General features: G+C 40.5%; 1 protein-coding gene across 2 annotated transcripts in view; it reads right to left on the minus strand.

Annotated features, from left to right (window-relative positions):
- The window catches only part of MRTFB (myocardin related transcription factor B), a 209,789-nt gene that overhangs the window by 66,290 nt on the left and 125,913 nt on the right, over positions 1 to 17,586 (minus strand). Inside the window, exon 1 of one of the 2 annotated variants that reach the window (XM_068967981.1) lies at positions 1,599 to 1,719. The exons of the other annotated variant lie outside the window; for it this stretch is intronic. Coding sequence (XP_068824082.1) covers positions 1,599 to 1,719 — 121 coding nt within the window. Of the gene's footprint in view, positions 1 to 1,598; positions 1,720 to 17,586 lie in introns of those variants that run through there. 2 annotated transcript variants of the gene reach the window in all.

A 17,586-nucleotide genomic window follows, 5' to 3' on the forward strand; every position in this document is an offset into this window, starting at 1 on the left:
TCAAGGCAATTTTGTTGTTCCTGTTGATAATTCTCCTACCCTGTTTTTATATTTTTAATTCTTTCTCTCTATGCTCCTTATCATACTGCTATTGTGACATCTTTTTATTTCTCCAATTCCATTTTCCTCTACTTCCCCAGTTTTTCAAGTAGCATAAAAACAGTTAAAAATGAATGGTGCTAACAGGAGCTTAACACTAGAACTTGACTTATACGATACATAAATAATTCCTTTTTTAAGTTAATGATTTTAAAAATGTAGGTTCCCCTCAGTGAGACACTAGAACGTGTCCTATAAACTCCACTGGTATCGATTTTATGAGAAATCTACAAGACGATTTCCAGCCAGGAGCAGAGGCAACCCCATTGTCTGGCTCCTGGCAACAGCTATTTATACTTCATTGTGTGTCGTCTGTTTCTATCTAGATGTTTTTTTTTTCCTACCAGTACCCAAAAGAAGTTCAACTCCAATAAGAAACGACCACTGTTTCTTATTATCTTTTAAATATGCAACAATCTATCATCATATTCTCATAGTTCTAAATGTATGAGAAAAAGAAAGGAGGAATATCATTTTGAAAGCAGCTCAAACTGCAGCTGGGGAAGATAACTACATTTACTGTTTGGGTCTCCAGAAGATGAGGAAGAGCCAGTGGAGAGGTGAGAGGGTGGCTGATGGCAGAAGCTGAAGGCAGATAAAATGAAGAGAGGTTATTGTGGGTTTTTTTTCCTCCTGAAGAATACTAGAAACAAATTTCAAATTAAGCAAGCACTGAGGGTGGTGATTTTCAAATCTCAAACTCAGGACAAACTTATTCTCAGAATATTCTGATCTCTTACTCCATGGCCCTCGGTCTCCAGCTGCCGAGAGTAAAGCACACTGGGCACTGGCCTGGCCACGCTGGGGCCAGGACACAGGACAGCAGTGCCCAGGCCTTTGGACATTTTCTTAATCAGGGAGGTACCTGTCAGCAGCCACTGACAATAACTGACAGCATTCATAAGCGTATTCTATGCTTTGTTAAAAAAAACCACAAGATTACGCACTGTGCTTAAAAAAAAAAAAAAGATGCAATGTGCATTATAACCAAATAAACTAATCATTTAAAGATATAACTAAGAAAGAGTTAGCTACTTTCCTGGTTTTAAACAATAAAAGTCATACCATGTTAATTGGGGAAAAAAACCAAAACCATTTTCCTGGAATTATGTGTTTTGTCAACCTAAAAGGAGCAGGGTTCTGAGTAAGACTGAAAAGGAAATGGCCTCTCCTAAAGTGGGGGTGAGGGGCACAGAAAAATGGGAGAACATGAGAAAACAGACAAAATGAACCTGGAAGCATCTTACTGAAATGAGGACTGGCTTCTTAAGTCCCCTTACTTTATTACTGCCAAATCCCTAGAGTTCCATCAGTTAACGAATCTTCAGAAAGAGCTACCGAGAACAGCATTACGCTTTCATTTCAAAGAACTTAGAGCATATAAGGTACATGAGTGGACGGAGGGCAGACACACGGCGTGGGAAGGAGACACACACGCTCAGCCTGGTTCACAGGAGGGTAAATGTGGCCGTTTTGCCCCTGTCCACAGACAGACTGACCTTCCTTGAGACTTTTCTGGTGGCTCCCTTCAAGGCATTCCTTTTCTTTGAGTGGCTCGAAATTGCCAGCAGTTAAAATCTCCGGGAAGCCCTGTTGCTGCTTCTTGGAGCTATCGATCATGGTGAGAGGCTCCTGGAGACAGGCAGCATCCAGCAGAGGAAAAGCTCAATCTGTCGACCAGCAGAGGCCGGCAGTGGGAATCCTCTGGTCCCCGCTGGGTGCCGGCCGCAGGCCACCTCCTCACAATACCCCGATCCCTGGGCAGTTATATCTTTAAGCAGCTGAAGGCAGCCGTTACCCTTTCGTTCCCAGCTTGACCTGCAAATCCACTCCTGCTGCTGGAAGCCCGAAACTCTCTCCCACGTTGGGAGGCAGAGCTACGGAGGCACGATGCTGAAATCCCACCCCTTTTCCCAGCCAGCCCCCTTTCCCTTGCCATTCCAGCCTCCCCCGCACCCAGGACTTCAATCTGCAGTTTGATGGTCCGCATCATCTGACAAACACTGACTCAAGCAGTTAAAAATAAATCCCCTAGTTGTTAAAAGAGAAGACTTTGCTGATACCTAAGAAGACAAATTGCTGCCTGTGGTCTCTCTCCGGCTCTCTATAAACACAGCCATAGGCTGTGGAAATACTTTCTATCAGCCAGCCAAGCACATCCATTACTCATTAAGTTCTCCAGCTAAACAAACGGTGGTCTAGGGCATCCGAAGGAAGAGGGTCTTATCGCAGCAGAGGCACCACAGTGAATAAACATGCTTCTAGCATATCTGGATAAAAACAGAGGCATGTCACCACCAACTGCTCTCGTGGGGCGCTTTTTCCGTGTCCGGCTCTCCCGGCACAGCCACTGCCGGTGCTCCCTGTCACAGGAAAATGCCCGTAACTGCAGCTTTCTGCCTTCGCCAATGCAGACCTAGGCGGCAGTTTTCCTTTGTGCCACTAGTCGGCTGAGAGAGTTAACATCGCCATGATTGTGGGAAGGAAAAATCTCCTCCCCTGTATTGAAGGCAGACATGGAGACCTTCTAGTTCAAAACGTATTCCACCAGCAACCAGCCAAGTTTAATTTCACACGAGCTATCAACAATGAGTACCTCTCCCCCGGGTCACTGGCTTCCACTAGGCACAGGGATGCTGCCTGAAGGAAATTTGCAGGTAAGGCAACTCTAGGCAAAGTCAAAATGCCTGCTTTTACACACACCAAACACCTATCTATCCAGAGCTGGAGCCAAAAGAAGCTCATTTTCACAGTCAGCTCTTAGGAAAAGAGCTCCCATAAAACCCATCAGAAATTTTAAGAGCAGGAGACTGAGTCCTCTTCCATGAGCAATCTGTTTTTGTTTTGTTCACTTTTTAAGTAATCAACATCTAACAGTGCCTGGAATAGCAGGAGGGAGTTCTCAACAAATACTTGTTGCATGACTGAGTGAATGAATGAAAGCAGAAAATCATATTCAGAGCTCTTCTGGTGAAACTCAGAGTTCTGAAGAAGTCCTAGATCAGTGACTAAGAATCACTAATTTCTAGATGAACAACTACATGCTCTTTAAAGGAAGCACATCTTCTCTTGAAAAGAAACCACATACATGCACTTTGTGCATATGACAGGACCCCTTTCTGGCAAAAAGAAAGGCTTACATTTTTACAGCCTGGAAAAATCAATATTCTCTTCCTCATTTAACAGAGATGGCGACTGGATCAAGATTCTTTCCTTTGTCCCTGGTTCCAAGGCTCGCGTGCCCTAAATCCGTGCTGTTCTAGAAAGATAGCTATCTATCCTTCTTCAGCGTCTCTCGAGAATGGGATTACACAACACATGGCATGCTTCTTGTCAACTGAAATTCCTTCTGAGGCAATTTAAGCCCATCGCTGGTAGTCTAAACCCCTGCAGGAACAAACAGGGATGAACTTAACACACTTCTCAAAAATGCCCTCAAATGCACTGCCACTATTTCTGATGCTAAGGCCTCCATTTTTCTAAATTAACTGTTCCTACACCTTTAAAGGAGTCAGGAAAAAAAACCACATTTTTTGCAAACATTCTTTGGGCCAGTTCAGAGAAGGTTTTGCAAAGATTATCTCATTTAATCCCCAATAGTCCTTTGCAATCACTATGATTATTTGTACATTCTAGACATTTTATAGACCAAGACCAAAGTCTTGTAAGCTTGTAAGCAGCCAATCTGAAATTTAGCCAACACTGGCACTACAGTATCTGCTGTCTTCTAAAACATGCTCCGTTTCTAGGCTTTAGTTGGATCTTGGGACAAGTTTAACAGCAGAGACCATTACTGGTTATTGCCTTCGAGTAACTCTACTCCTGGTGAGGGAGAAGGAAGGCAACATAATCATACTAGAGTGCTTTGATGAATCAATTTAACTTCTGAAATAATAAAAGCAGCCAACTTGGTTGAGTGCTTACAATGAGCCACAGTCTCAGTGCTTGTCATATATTATCGTCTTCATTCTGTTGATTTCAATGTTGGTATCCTAATTTATAGGCTTTCCAGGTGGCTCAGTGGTAAAGAACCTGTCTGCCAGTGCAGGGGACAGAGATATGAGCCCTGGGTCAGGAAGATCCCCTGAGAAGAAAATGGCAACTCACTCCAGTATTCTTGCCTGGAGAATCCCATGGACAGAGGAGCCTGGTGGGCTACAGTCCATGGGGTTGCAAAGAGTCAGACACAACTGAATGTGCATGCATATATATTGATCCTAATTTACAGGTGTGAAAACTGAGGCCTAGAAAAATCAAATATTTTGTCAGAGTCACGTATCTTGTAAGTGATGGCCACGGTTCCAAATAGGCAGCTTTGCAGGGTTCACATTCTTAACTGCACTGCCAAAGGAACAATGAAAACAATAAACCCCAACACTCTCTTTTTTCAGAGACGCTACTTTTAAAATTGTACTCAACTGTTTTTTTGGCTCCAGGTTTAGAAGCCTGAGTATATTCAAAGCTCCATCAGCCATTTAAAAATTCTTTATTGGCCATGTTTTTGTACGTATTAAGTATGTTAAAACGGAAAACAGTCTTAAGGATCCTCTGCAAGCTTTTTTTTTAATCTGATAAATATAAAAGATCTCAGAATAAGGAAATACTTTCTGGCTGTAGATTTGTATTAAAAGTCTGCCTCTGTAGTTTTGAAAGGTAATAATAATTTCTCTAGTGGTGAATAGGCCTGAAAGGACATTTATTTTGCTATTTTAAAAACTCTGAAATAATTTCAAGTTCAAAGAGCTCTACTTCCATGAACCATCTGCGAAGAGGCTCTGACATAACACCTCTTTACCCTACGTGCTCTGGTTTGTTAATTCCTACAAAGCTAATTCTCCAACGGAACCACAATATGACCATCAATATCAGGAAATTAACGCCGACGTATCACTGCCACCTACAGACTCCATTCACATTCTGCTGACTATCAGGACATCCTTTATAGTAGAAGGACCCAAACACCCAAACCAGGATTACGTATGGCACAGAGTCTGAGTCTCTTTAGTTTTCTTCCATCTTGAACAGTTCTTCAATCTTTCTCAATGTTTCTTTGCTTGACTTTTGAAGATTACAGGGTGGTTACTTGGTAGAGTTACTCTCAGTTCTTTCGATGTATCTTCAAGATTAGATACAAGTTAAAACAGGAGTATTTTTGGCAGGAATACCATAGAAGCAGTGTGTTCTTTCCATCCCATTAGGTGGTAGGGGACAAATTCAGTTTCTCTCATAGCTGATGGTGTTTATCTTGACTGAGTTGTTAAAGTGGCAATGGCCAGCTTTCTTCACTGCAAAATAAAATTTTCTCTTGGTAATTAATTATTTCATGGGGCTGAGTTATTTATTACTAGCATGACTGCCAAATGATGGTTTTGAAAATTCTATCATTCCTTCTACATTTATTAGTGGTACATCCTATTGTATGAAAAAATTCTCTTTATTCAGTTTATGTTATCTATTTATAACAGTAAGGACTCAGCTATTCAAATTTCATTCAATGGGTTATAAAATGTTCCAATCATTCCTTATTTTGATGCTCAAATAATTTCAGATTTGGCCCATGGGAATCCCCTTGAGCTGGCTTCAGTTTCTTACTCTTCTGATCTCATCGTTCTTTGAGCACTTTCTTACTTTTTGGCATTAAGACGTTCCAAGCGCACCTTTTACTCTTCCTGCTCCATTGAGAAACCAAGGTGTGAATTCTGGGTGTGCTCCATGCTATCTGGGTGTCACTATTCCCAGGCCTTTTCTGAGTCAGACGTAGGATATATGTCTGAGTTTATGTCTATCTGTGTGTGTAAGTACATATGTATTTATGTGTCTCACTATTAACAGATGTAAATATAGACCTATATTTAAGTAAACACATCTATATTTATTTATATATATTGAAAACCATGAGTTCACCCCCAATGCCTCCACTTCCAATCCAACCCCACCGGGTCAGGCTCAGTTTCCTTTTCTCTATCTGTAGGGTCCTCCTCCTATAGTGAGAATCTTGTCCCATGGGTCTCTGCCACCCCACTCATGGATACCCCATTCACCCCATTACTCTCATGGCTGTGGCCAAACCTTAGGGAGGTATGTCTCCCCGCCCACAGGCTCTGAAGCCCTGCACTGGACCTCTGCCCCCACTCCCACAGGGCAGCTGCCTTGCTCAGCCCCACTTAATGTCTTTCCGATTGAGTCAGGGCTGGTGAGGGGAAGGAGACTGGCTTTCCCGCCCGGTAAGAAGAGCCCACAGTTGTCACGTGGACTGCTTTCCAATACATCTGCCCTGTTCTTTACTAAATGTGCTGTATCATCAGCATGTGGCACTTGGCTCTGTTGTCACAAGTGGCATTTAACTTCAAATGATAAGTGACTTAATTCACTTTGGTTATGATAAATCTGCTTCCACAGTGTTTGTGTCTATACTCGAAAGAGTTGTTTTAGTATGAAAGAGAATACCATAAATCAAGTCAATTTTCCCACTACCCCAAGCATAGATATTTAATAAGCGTGAGAAAAGCTGTATGGCTTGAGACTAGGAACAATCCAAGAAAGGCTTCCGGGAATCAGAACAGAAACAAACGTGGCTCAAGGGACCTACACAAAAACTTGGCAGAGTCAACATACGCTTATAAAACTGCTGACGAAAAAGACCATCAGTGTGATGATGCTATGCTTCAACAAGGAAAAACCTGAGGATGTTAATGTTCCACCAACGTAAAACACATTCAAAAGTAATGAGTAAAGTAATTAGCAGCAGACTGCAAGGAGACCGCTATAGACTGCGTGTACTTCTGCAGCATTCTGGGCCCCGGGATTGAGGAGGATGCTCTTGTCTTCCGTCTTCCACCTCTTGGTGCTTCGGAACAGGTACGCAGGGAGCCATTCACTGGACCAAATGCGGGCACTCTGGGGCTTCTTTCGCACAGTCTGAGTACAGTATCATGACATTTGTAGAGGCATAATCAGTCAGGTTGGAACCATTTTGGAAGGAAAAGTTTCAGTCCAGATGACACCTAAGTTTTTTTCCCTCAAGATGCCATATTTTCAGTGAGATGCATATATGATCCCTAATTTTCTTTTTTAACATTATAAATACCACAATAAAATATCACATTTTAGATGATTATTAAATGGTAAATCCCAATGATTTCATAATTATTAAGCCCAAGTAGATAATCCTGATAACTTAAAGTATTTTTCGTAAACAAGGATAGTTAGAGTGCTGTCTGTGAAATCAGGCAACATATCTTAAAAGTCATTCATTTTTACCACTGTTCAAATCCATGGACATTGTATCCACTGCATATACAAAGAGATTATAGAAATGACTGTTCACAAGGATACGTTTTTCTGACATTTCCAAGATAATAAGATTTTGAAAGAATATCAGTGATTTGAAGAACTAAGTATTGTAGCATAACTGAACACTGCAAAAGGGCCAAAAAGTGAAGTCACTCAGTTGTGTCCGACTCTTTGCGACCCCTTAGACTGTAGCCTACCAGGCTCTTCTGTCCATAGGGATTTTCCAGGCAACAGTACTGGAGTGGTTTGCCATTTCCTTCTCCAAGGGATCTTCCCAACCCAGGGCTCAAACCCGAGTCTCCCGCATTGTAGACAGATGCTTTCCTGTCTGAGCCACCAGGGGCCAAACAGCCTAATAATCACTGGGTTTGTAATCTGTGCCTATCATACTCTTCGATCCTAGAATGCAGCCTGGACTGGCACGAATGGCACTTCCCTCCTATGCTTGCTTTATCCTCTCTGAAGATGTGGCCAGGTTTGTTAGGACTGGAACTGTATCAGTAACACTTTGCTGACTAACATCTGCTTAAGCTGAGGGGAGAGAACTTCCTGTGGGGCAAGGCAACCGGCAGGGAGAAGGGGCTTCCTCGCTCTTTTCAGGCAAGTCCTCACGAGACAGTGGCACCACCCTATGGCAGTATTCTGACTGCATCTCAGAGACTGGGGCCCTTTGCCTCCTCCTGCCCAAATCCTTCAGAGGGATAATCAAGAGAGGACAGGATATACTTTATCAGATTTAAGAAAGTCATCCAAATCCTTTCTCTACTTCTAAGCCTGAGAATTACTTTATAGACATACAATCAGACAACTGGCTGAAGATTTGCAACCAAGAGCATTCCTTAGGTTGTATTTCTTCAAAGCAGACTTCCTTAAATTCTGAGTTATGGAATATAAGGGAGAATGAAATGAAGACAGCTTTGAAGGTTTAGCAGAGATGGAAGGGAGGAGTGAGAACTTAAGAGGATCAAGTCCCAGTGAAGACTGGATGGCATGTCACCCAGTTATGACCTGTGTGAAGCCGACGTCAGCGCCTGTAACAAAGAAACTGATTATCATAGTGTTTCTTGATCTTTTCTACATTTTAGCTCCTGACCCTTTTAATTTTTCCTAATCACTTTTCCTTGAAATTTCAATACCACAGATTCACTGTATATATTTATGTGCTCTATGTGTATCTGTACATTAGTGAAAATTGCTTAGTCATGTCCAATTCTTTGTGATGCCATGGCCTACCCACTTTATGGAATACTCTAGGCCAGAATACTGGAGTGGGTAGCTTTTCCCTTCTCTAGGGGATCTTCCCAACCCAGGGGTTTAACCCAAGTCTCCCACATTGCCAGCAGATTCTTTAGCAGCTGAGCCACAAGAATATTGGAGTGGGTAACCTATCCCTTTTCTAACGGATCTTCCCAACCCAGGAATCAAACTGGGGTCTCCTGCACTGCAGGTAGGTTCTTTACCAACTGAGCTATCAGGGAAGCCCCTGTACATTATACATTATCTGTACATTATATATTAAAAAATGCTTTTTTTTGCCCATCTTCCAAGAACCATTTTTCACTTCTGTTGAGAATGCTTAATGTACAAGAAGGAAAGCCAGTATTTCCTTTTTGTTGAGGGGAAAAAAACAAGTAATAAGAATAACAATAAGAATGAACTGTGTGCAGGAAACCCTCAATGAGAAAATAACAAATGTTCACCATCTGTGATAATGGTTTTTAGATCACAAGTAAATTTAGCAGGACTTTGAGGGTCTTTATGACCCTCAGCAGCTCTGATGGAGACACATACTGATATTTGGTTTATCAAAAAAAAGTGCAGTTCAGCTATGAAATGATGTGTTTTCAAGTTATATCCTTAATGCTGGTTTCCTCACTCCAACATTCTTTTTTACCAAAAGTGAAAGCTTGTGGGTTTTTTCTTTTTACTAAATTTACGTGTGATTTTTCAGAGCCATGTATTAAGAAAACCTGGTAATTTGATCTCAGGAAGAGGATAAGATCAAAGATGGATTTTATGAAGGTTAGAGGCAGGATGGTTTTGGGGAAGGAACATGACTTCAGGGTTAAACAAAATTCGGCTGTTGAAATCTGCGAGATCTTGGAAAAGTGGTGACATCATTGTGCTGGGGCTGCCTCATCTATAGAAGTGCATTAACGATGATAACAGCAGCAGCTGTTTTCTGTGATTATAAAAATCAGGGGGAAAATGCATATAAAATTCCTAGGACAGGCACGATAGGCACTTGCCAAACGGTGGAGTCTTTTGGGGCTCACTTTTGGAATGATCTCCTTTGTCTGCTTCCCCCATGGCTCCCTGTCTGCTAAGTGTGGGGTTTCTCCAGCAAAAACTCACACTCACACACACACACCCCAGCAAACCACCCCGCCCCCGCCCCCCACACACCCCAGCAACCACCACACCACATTCTGTTTTCCAATTCCACCCTCTGAGGCTGCAGCAGGGTGCAGATAAAAGTTCATCATTTTTTGGTTTGGCACTTAATACCTTCTGGTGTCCTTCCACTACTTGAGATTTCATGTATTAGATTAAATTTGAAAGGTTTTTATACACACAGCGAACACTGATGATACTTTTCCACTTAACTGGAATAATGAAATAAAAAACCCACTCCAGGTGATTGCTCACCAAGTCGTGAGCCATGGGCTCTGAGAAGTGGGTAGAACAAACCCAAGGACATACTTTTAGGAATCCACGTTGTCTTCTTGGATGAGTCCTTTGTGGAAAATGTAAAACTTTCGTGTTTTCATTTTGTTAACCCTGAGAAAAGAATCAAGTGTTGCCATGTAAGAATGAAAAGTAGAGAGAGCTGGACCTTGTGGTGATGACATGGTCAGGCCTAGAAACGGCAAAACGGTGGCAGCCTGCAGTGGTCTAAACAGAGGAGCGGGCGGAGAAGCGGGTTGCTGTGGGAGCAGGCAGTGCAGGCTCCCAGCTCCTGCCAGGGTGCTGGCGCGGTCACATGTCCAGCAGCGGTCACATTTATGCAAAAATGCATGCGTCACAGTAAATTAACACCGCATTTGAATTTCATTAGCTTTGCAGATTTCTGTAAATAACATACAGAAGTGTTCTTGTTTTGTAGCTGTGCAAGTGCTACTAAGCACAAGGAGTTTTATACTTCTTTTACAGTTGTACCTAATTCTGCAACACTACACTAGTAAAAATTAAGTCATCTACTAACTGTTCTTAAAGGGCCAGTACATTTCTTAAGTTTGTGAACCGCTGCTTCACCATGTAACTCAAATGGGGAGAAGGGGCCCGCGTTCTCTGTGGCTTGGCTTCCATAGCATTATCCTGAGGTGAGAATGAAGCATTTGTCTTTGTTTACCTAACCTGAATGGGGATCCTATTTTGCCATCTTGGGAATCATGATAAAAGGCGGTGATGACACCAAGAAGGGCTTGAGAAATTAAGGAAGCAGGAGGACTCTCCAAATTCAATATAAAACCATGCCATGCTCTCACACCTGCTCCAAGATGTTATCTCTTATTGACTGAATTGTCTGCACCACTGTTCTAGAGCATCTCCACTTTCCTTAAGGCCACGCTACCTAACTACCCTTACAGCTTTGTCAGCAAGTAACTTGGGCTACAAGATTTATGAATATTATGGGCTTCAGATATATGCTGCACTCCACCTTACCACTCCCATCCCACCTCCTGTCTTTGAGGAAAAAGCAATCTTTTTTTCTAGCAGAGGAGAAACCAGACAATTTAGGATTTCATTTCTCTCCCACCTACTTGCAAAACTGTGATCAGTGAATGGAACTTCTCCTTGACGATCTGTTGTGCCCACGGAGACTGCACTGGCATCACCCATCAATGCTAAACACCCACCACTGCATGAGGAATACACATACCCTATCTCGGATTTAGGCAATTCTTGCTTTCTAAACGGCAGATCCTAAATGAGTTTTCCTTCGGCAGCTAAAACACCCTTGATGTTAAGATTATATGCTATACTCAGGATGAAATCATCTCTAATTTTATAAGATAGGCTTTTCTGGAAAAACAAAGTTTTTTTTTTTTTAAGACAAGCAATGGGCTTAGCCTAGACCTCACGTAAGTCTAGCTCCAAACAATGCACTTAAAAACTTAAAAACCCACATCCATCCAGGCCTCTCCCTACCAACCTAATTCAGCCTCCACGTCTTAGCTTGGCATTCAAAGCCATCACTGCTTTGTTTCTCACTTTCCTAAGTAGCATCATTAACCCTGAACACGCTCCTATGCTTCAGCTAAATCAAACTGCTTATACCCCGACAGGCTCTGGGTTTTCCTTGTCTTTGCTCAAGCTTTTCCGTCTGAGATTCTCTTTCTGACATCTGCCCATGGACACTGTACCCGAGCAGGAACTAACTCCAGTGTTAATCTCTTTCAGAAGCTTTTCAGGATGTCTCTCAACACCACCAGAGTCGTATCTGAAGACTCATGATACCTGTCATGGGAGGACTCAGCCTTCGTGAATAAAAAAGATGATGATGTAGGTCACTCTTGAATGTGTGTCATTTACTGTGCACCGAAGCACTGCATTTCCACACGGTGCTAAGCACTTCATATACCCCCACTCAGTGTACTCTTTCCAGTAACTCTGGCTACTACTGTCTCTTTTTTATACTGGAGCATGGAGAGGTGAAGTAACTTGTCCAGCTACAAAGCTTGTAAGGAGTAGAGGAGAGATCTGTAACCTAGGCAGTACATATGCAGACTACTAGTTTTCTCAGTGAGGTCTGCAAGAGAATTAAGCCCTAATGCACAAAGGCATCCACTGTATGAAACTAACTTCTCTCCTACTGTCTAAAATGGTATGAGCTATGTCATCCTTGGGATAACTGAGGAAAGATTCACTCTAATCACATCTGTAGGGATTAATTTTCTCACATAAACTTGGCTGAAAACAAATTTTTTTAAGCCAAAAAATTTTTTAATTAGAAAAGTAAAAACTGTTCCACAGGTCTTAATCCTTGACAGTCAAGTGTATTCATGAACAGCAAGTATCTCCACGTAAACAGTTCTGGTTGGAAGAGCCAGAGGGAACTCCTCTGGGGGAGTGGGTGCTCCTCCGTGCTTTCTCTCAGCATGTCTGGATGCTCTTCCCATTCTTGATACCCCTTGCCCCATTTAAGTAAACTTTACCGTCTTTAAAAGCTGCAACTGGATCTCATTCATCTTTTTGTTTCCTATGAGATCTATCCCAGTGTTTAAACCATGTTCACATGGTCACATTTCTCTTTAATCTTACACTTAGTAGTCCAGGCTAGTTGACAAGCATCTTCCTTACAGGACACTAACAACTGAAACTACCTATTATATGTTTTTGGTTGTGTCCGACAGAAATTTAAAAATCAAGATTACTGAGGTATAAAGACAGTAAGATACATCCAATGAAAGTGTTTAATTTGGTGAGTTTTTATAGAGATGAAACCATGCTCCCATTTGAGGTACAGAACATTGTCATCATTTCCAAACATTTCTTCTTGCACCTCTGCAGTACATCCTTCTGCTTCAGGTAATCACTGATCTGCTTTCTATCACTATGGGATAGTTCGTATTTCTAGAATTGCAAGAAAATGAAATCTTATACCATGTGATCTCCTGTGTTTGAGTTCTTACACTAAGCATAACAATTCTGAGCGTCTTCATGGTGCTGCATATATCAGCAGTTGGTTCCTTTCCATTACAGAGCACTAATTTACTGTATGGATAGACTACATTTTGTTTATCCATTCATCTGTCAGTGGACATCTGGGTAGTTTTCAGCTTTGAGATACTATGAATAATTCTGTCATGAACATTTTTTAATAAACCTTTGTGTAGGTAACTATTCTCCTTTCATTGAATAAAGGCTTGGCCATATAGTAGGTGTATGCTTAGCTTTCAAAACTATGGTTTCTGCAACAGAACTTTATTCATAGCTTTATCTGTAATAGTTAGAAATTGCAAATAACCATCAATACATAGGTAAATGAATAAGTAAATTTTGGTGTATCCATACAATGGAATACTAACCATCAATAAAAAAGAGTAACAACAATATGGATAAATCTCAAAATTACTAGGCTGAAGGAAAGAAGACAGACAAAAAAAAGAACACATGTATACATGATTCCATTAAAAAAAAAATTCTAGAAAATGCAAACTAATCTACAGAGGCAAAAAAGCAGATCAGTGGTTGCCTGAAGACTGTGGTGGAAAGAAGAAAGATTACAAAGTGGCAGGAGGAAGTTTTTAAGGGTGATGAAAATGCTGTCCTGATTACAGTGAAATGAAAATTTTTCAAGTTGAATACTTTAAATCTGTGCAATTTATTGTATTTAGTTAGACTTCAATAAGTTTGTTGTTGTTATTTTATAAAGGCAATGGCACTTGTGAAAACAGATGAATTCCTTTATGTAACATAATAATTCTGAAACAGTCTCTCTACTATTTACAAAATTTTAATGCAATAGAAGATTATTTACCTGGGTGTCTGAACTCTGAAAACAACTGAACAGCAGAATTACCCTAGAGAATCTTAAAACAAAAACAAAAAAACCAACAAACCAATGAAATAAATAAGTCTCATGTATAATAGCTGCATGATACCTCACACATGTGGTGCTGGTGTGACCTGGTGCACTGTGATGGGCCCACACGATTTTGGTGGACTGAGGTGTGTTACAGATGAAGATGGTGAAGTGGGAATGATCCTGAACATAGAAAATAAAAAACTCAAGTAAAAAATGTTTTATTTGACAAAGGACATCTTTTAATGCTAAAAGCCATGATCAACAATGAGACGATAATCACTGTGACTATGTATAATACAAAACAAACATTTACTGTTATAAAACAAAAAGGACAGGAGATGCAACGTGACACAGACTTAGTAAAAGACAGATTAGGCAGACAAAAAATAAGTAAGGATATGTAAGGCCAAACAGCATAATCAGTAAGATCTCACTGCTATGTAGTGAACCTCACACCCCGATGACAAGCGAAGACACCTTCACAGAACACATGGACTGTTCAAAAACAATCACATATCAGGTCACAAAAAAACTTCTGTGACTTCCCTAACATGAAAACACTATAAACAACATTCTGATGTCAATGTAATAATGCTAAAAATTATTCATAAAGTAGAAAACTAAAAAGGCTTATCTACCTGGAAATTAATAACATCTAATTAGTTCACAGAAAAGAGGAAAACCACAAAATGAAAGTTCTTTTAAAAAGGATAGTTCTTTGGGTATAGTCAGAAACTATGGCAAATATTTAAAGCAGTGAGCAGAAAAAATTTCAAATCCATAAATCATACTATTAATACAAATTAAAGAATGAAAATAAATTATGTGCCTTAGAGAAAAAAAAAAAAGACTAAAGGAAACAAAGAACAGGAACCCTAGTGACCCATGAGATGATATCATAAGGTTATGTGCAGCTGGAGTTTCAGTAGGGCAGAGATAGAATAATGAGGCATAAAATAAATAAATTTAAATTAAAAAAACATAACTGCAAATATAATGCTTGAAAATTTCCCAAATCTGATGAAATACATAAATTTACAGATTTAAGAAACTTGGCAAACTCCAAGTAGGGTGAATTCAAACACGTACAGAAATCAATAGCCTTCAGATATATAAACAAGTGGTTAGACACCATAATAGTAGAGAAAACTTCATTAATAATAGCAAAAAGACAAAAACTCTGAAGTTAGCTTAATAAGCAATTTGCAAAAATTAGAAAAAACCTATAAGTAGGCTTGAACACATAGACAGTCCTTGTTCATGGATAAGATAATACCACATTGTAAAAATGTTTGCTTTCACTAAGTAAATTTACACATAAATTTCAATGAAAATATCAAAAGGCTCTTTAATGGAGCTAGACAAGTTGATACTTAAGTACATCTGGAAAAAAGTAAAAACATCCAAGGTGAACTGGGAAAACACACACACAAAAATGCCACATAGAGGAGCGAGAAAGAATCTGATTAGATAAAAATAAACTCCAAGAAGATCAGGAATGAAAATGCTAAAAAAAAAAAAAAAAAACAACCCCTGAGCACTTTAAATATTGATGACCCTTGGACATAATGAAAAGTTTTCTATGATCTTGTATCCAAACGCAATAAAAAGAAAAGTGACAAATTTTGGCCATGTGCAAAACAAAACAAAAAAATACTGAAGACGAAGGGCTCATTGCTTCAATACATAGCTCTTTAAAAATTAAAAAGTTTAAAAACCTGACAGAGAAATGAACAGAAAATTCACATTCTTCTAAAAAAAAAAAAAAGATTGTGAAATGGCTGTTACACATATGAAAAGATGTTCAGACTTACTTATAGAGAAATGCAATTAAAATTACATCAAAATACCAGATGGCAAAAAAGTATGACAACACATTCTGTAGGTGTGGCTGCGGGGAAATAAACATTCTCACACATTGTTAACTGGAATGGAAACTGGTACAGCCCTTTGAAAGAGGAATTTAGCAATATCTAACAAAACTACAAAACCATTTACCTTTGACTCAGCAATTCCATATCTAGGAATTTACCTTAATTATATACCTCCAACATTATAAAATGGTAGCTGAGGGTCCATGTTATTTATTTGAAATATAGTTGAGCGCATTTATTGTGTTTGTATTCAAATTTGGGTGTTCCTCATCCTTGTAGATTTCATTCTTTTGAGTATATGATATAATAACAAGGTTCTGAAAGTCAAAACTATACCAAAAGCAATGTTCTCAGAAATGTGCTGCTGCCTGCTTCTCTCTTGCACCCCACTGTCATCCCCTAAATCTTAGCCATGAAAGGTGATTAATCTCTTTAGGTTCTAGTTTACCCTTCCTTTCATTTTTTTCTCTCCTGAATCAGCTATAAGTATGCTGCTGCTGCTGCTAAGTCGCTTTAGTCGTGTCCGACTCTGTGTGACCCCATAGACTGCAGCCCACCAGGCTCCTCCGTCCCTGGGATTCTCCAGGCAAGAATACTGGAGTGGGTTGCCATTTCCTTCTCCAAAGCATGCGTGCATGCTAAGTCGCTTCAGGTATGCTAAGTCGCTTCAGTCGTGTCCGACTCTGTGCGACCCCATAGACGGCAGCCAACCAGGCTCCTCTGTGCACTGGATTTTCCAGGCAAGAATACTGGAGTGGGTTGCCATTTCCTTCTCCAGAGCTATAAGTATACATTTTATTATTTTCCCTTCTCTTTTAAATAAGAAGTAACACTGATACTGTTTCACTGTTTGCTTTCTCCCACCACTTAACAAACTCTGAAGATCTCCTGGTATCAGTTCATGGAGTTCTTCCTTGGTCCTTTTTACAGCTGTGTTGTATTCATGGTGTGGATGTACCACAGTTTATTCAGCCATTCTCCTGTGTGTGGACATTTGTTTCCAGTCTTAAGCAGTTACAAACAAATTAGTAAATAACTTCTGGCATACGGGCTTCCCTGATGGCTCAGTTGGTAGAGAATCCACCTGAAATGTGGGAGACCTGGGTTCAATCCCTGGGTTTGAAGGAAAATCCCCTGGAGAAGGAAATGGCTATCCACTCCAGTATTCTGGCCTGGAGAATTCCATGGACTGTATAGTCCATGGGGTCACATAGTTTTGACTTTACTTCAGTTGCTCAGTCGTGTCTGACTCTTTGTGACCACATGGACTCCACAGCATGCCAGGCCTCCCTGTCCATCACCAACTCCTGGAGTTTACTCAAACTCATGTCCATTGAGTCAGTGATGCCATCCAACCATCCCATCCTCTATCGTCCCCTTCTCCTCCCACCTTCAATCTTTCCCAGCATCAGGGTCTTTTCAAATGAGTCAGCTCTTTGCATCAGGTGGCCAAGTGTTAGGAGTTTCAGCTTCAATATTAGTCCTTCCAATGAATATTCAGGACTGATCTCCTTTAGGATGGACTGGTTGGATCTCCTTGCAGTCCAAGGGACTCTCAAGAGTCTTCTCCAACACCACAGTTCAAAAGCATCAGTTCTTTGGTGCTCAGCTTTCTTTATTGTCCAACGCTCACATCCATACATGACTACTGCAAAAACCATAGCCTTGATTAGATGGACCTTTGTTGGCAAAGTAATGTCTCTGCTTTTCAATATGCTATCTAGGTTGGTCATAACTTTTCTTCCAAGGAGTAAGTGTCTTTTAATTTCATGGCTGCCATCACCATGT

Source organism: Capricornis sumatraensis, chromosome 3, assembly GCF_032405125.1.
Source record: "Capricornis sumatraensis isolate serow.1 chromosome 3, serow.2, whole genome shotgun sequence".
In the NCBI taxonomy this organism is placed as follows: Eukaryota; Metazoa; Chordata; class Mammalia; order Artiodactyla; family Bovidae; genus Capricornis; species Capricornis sumatraensis.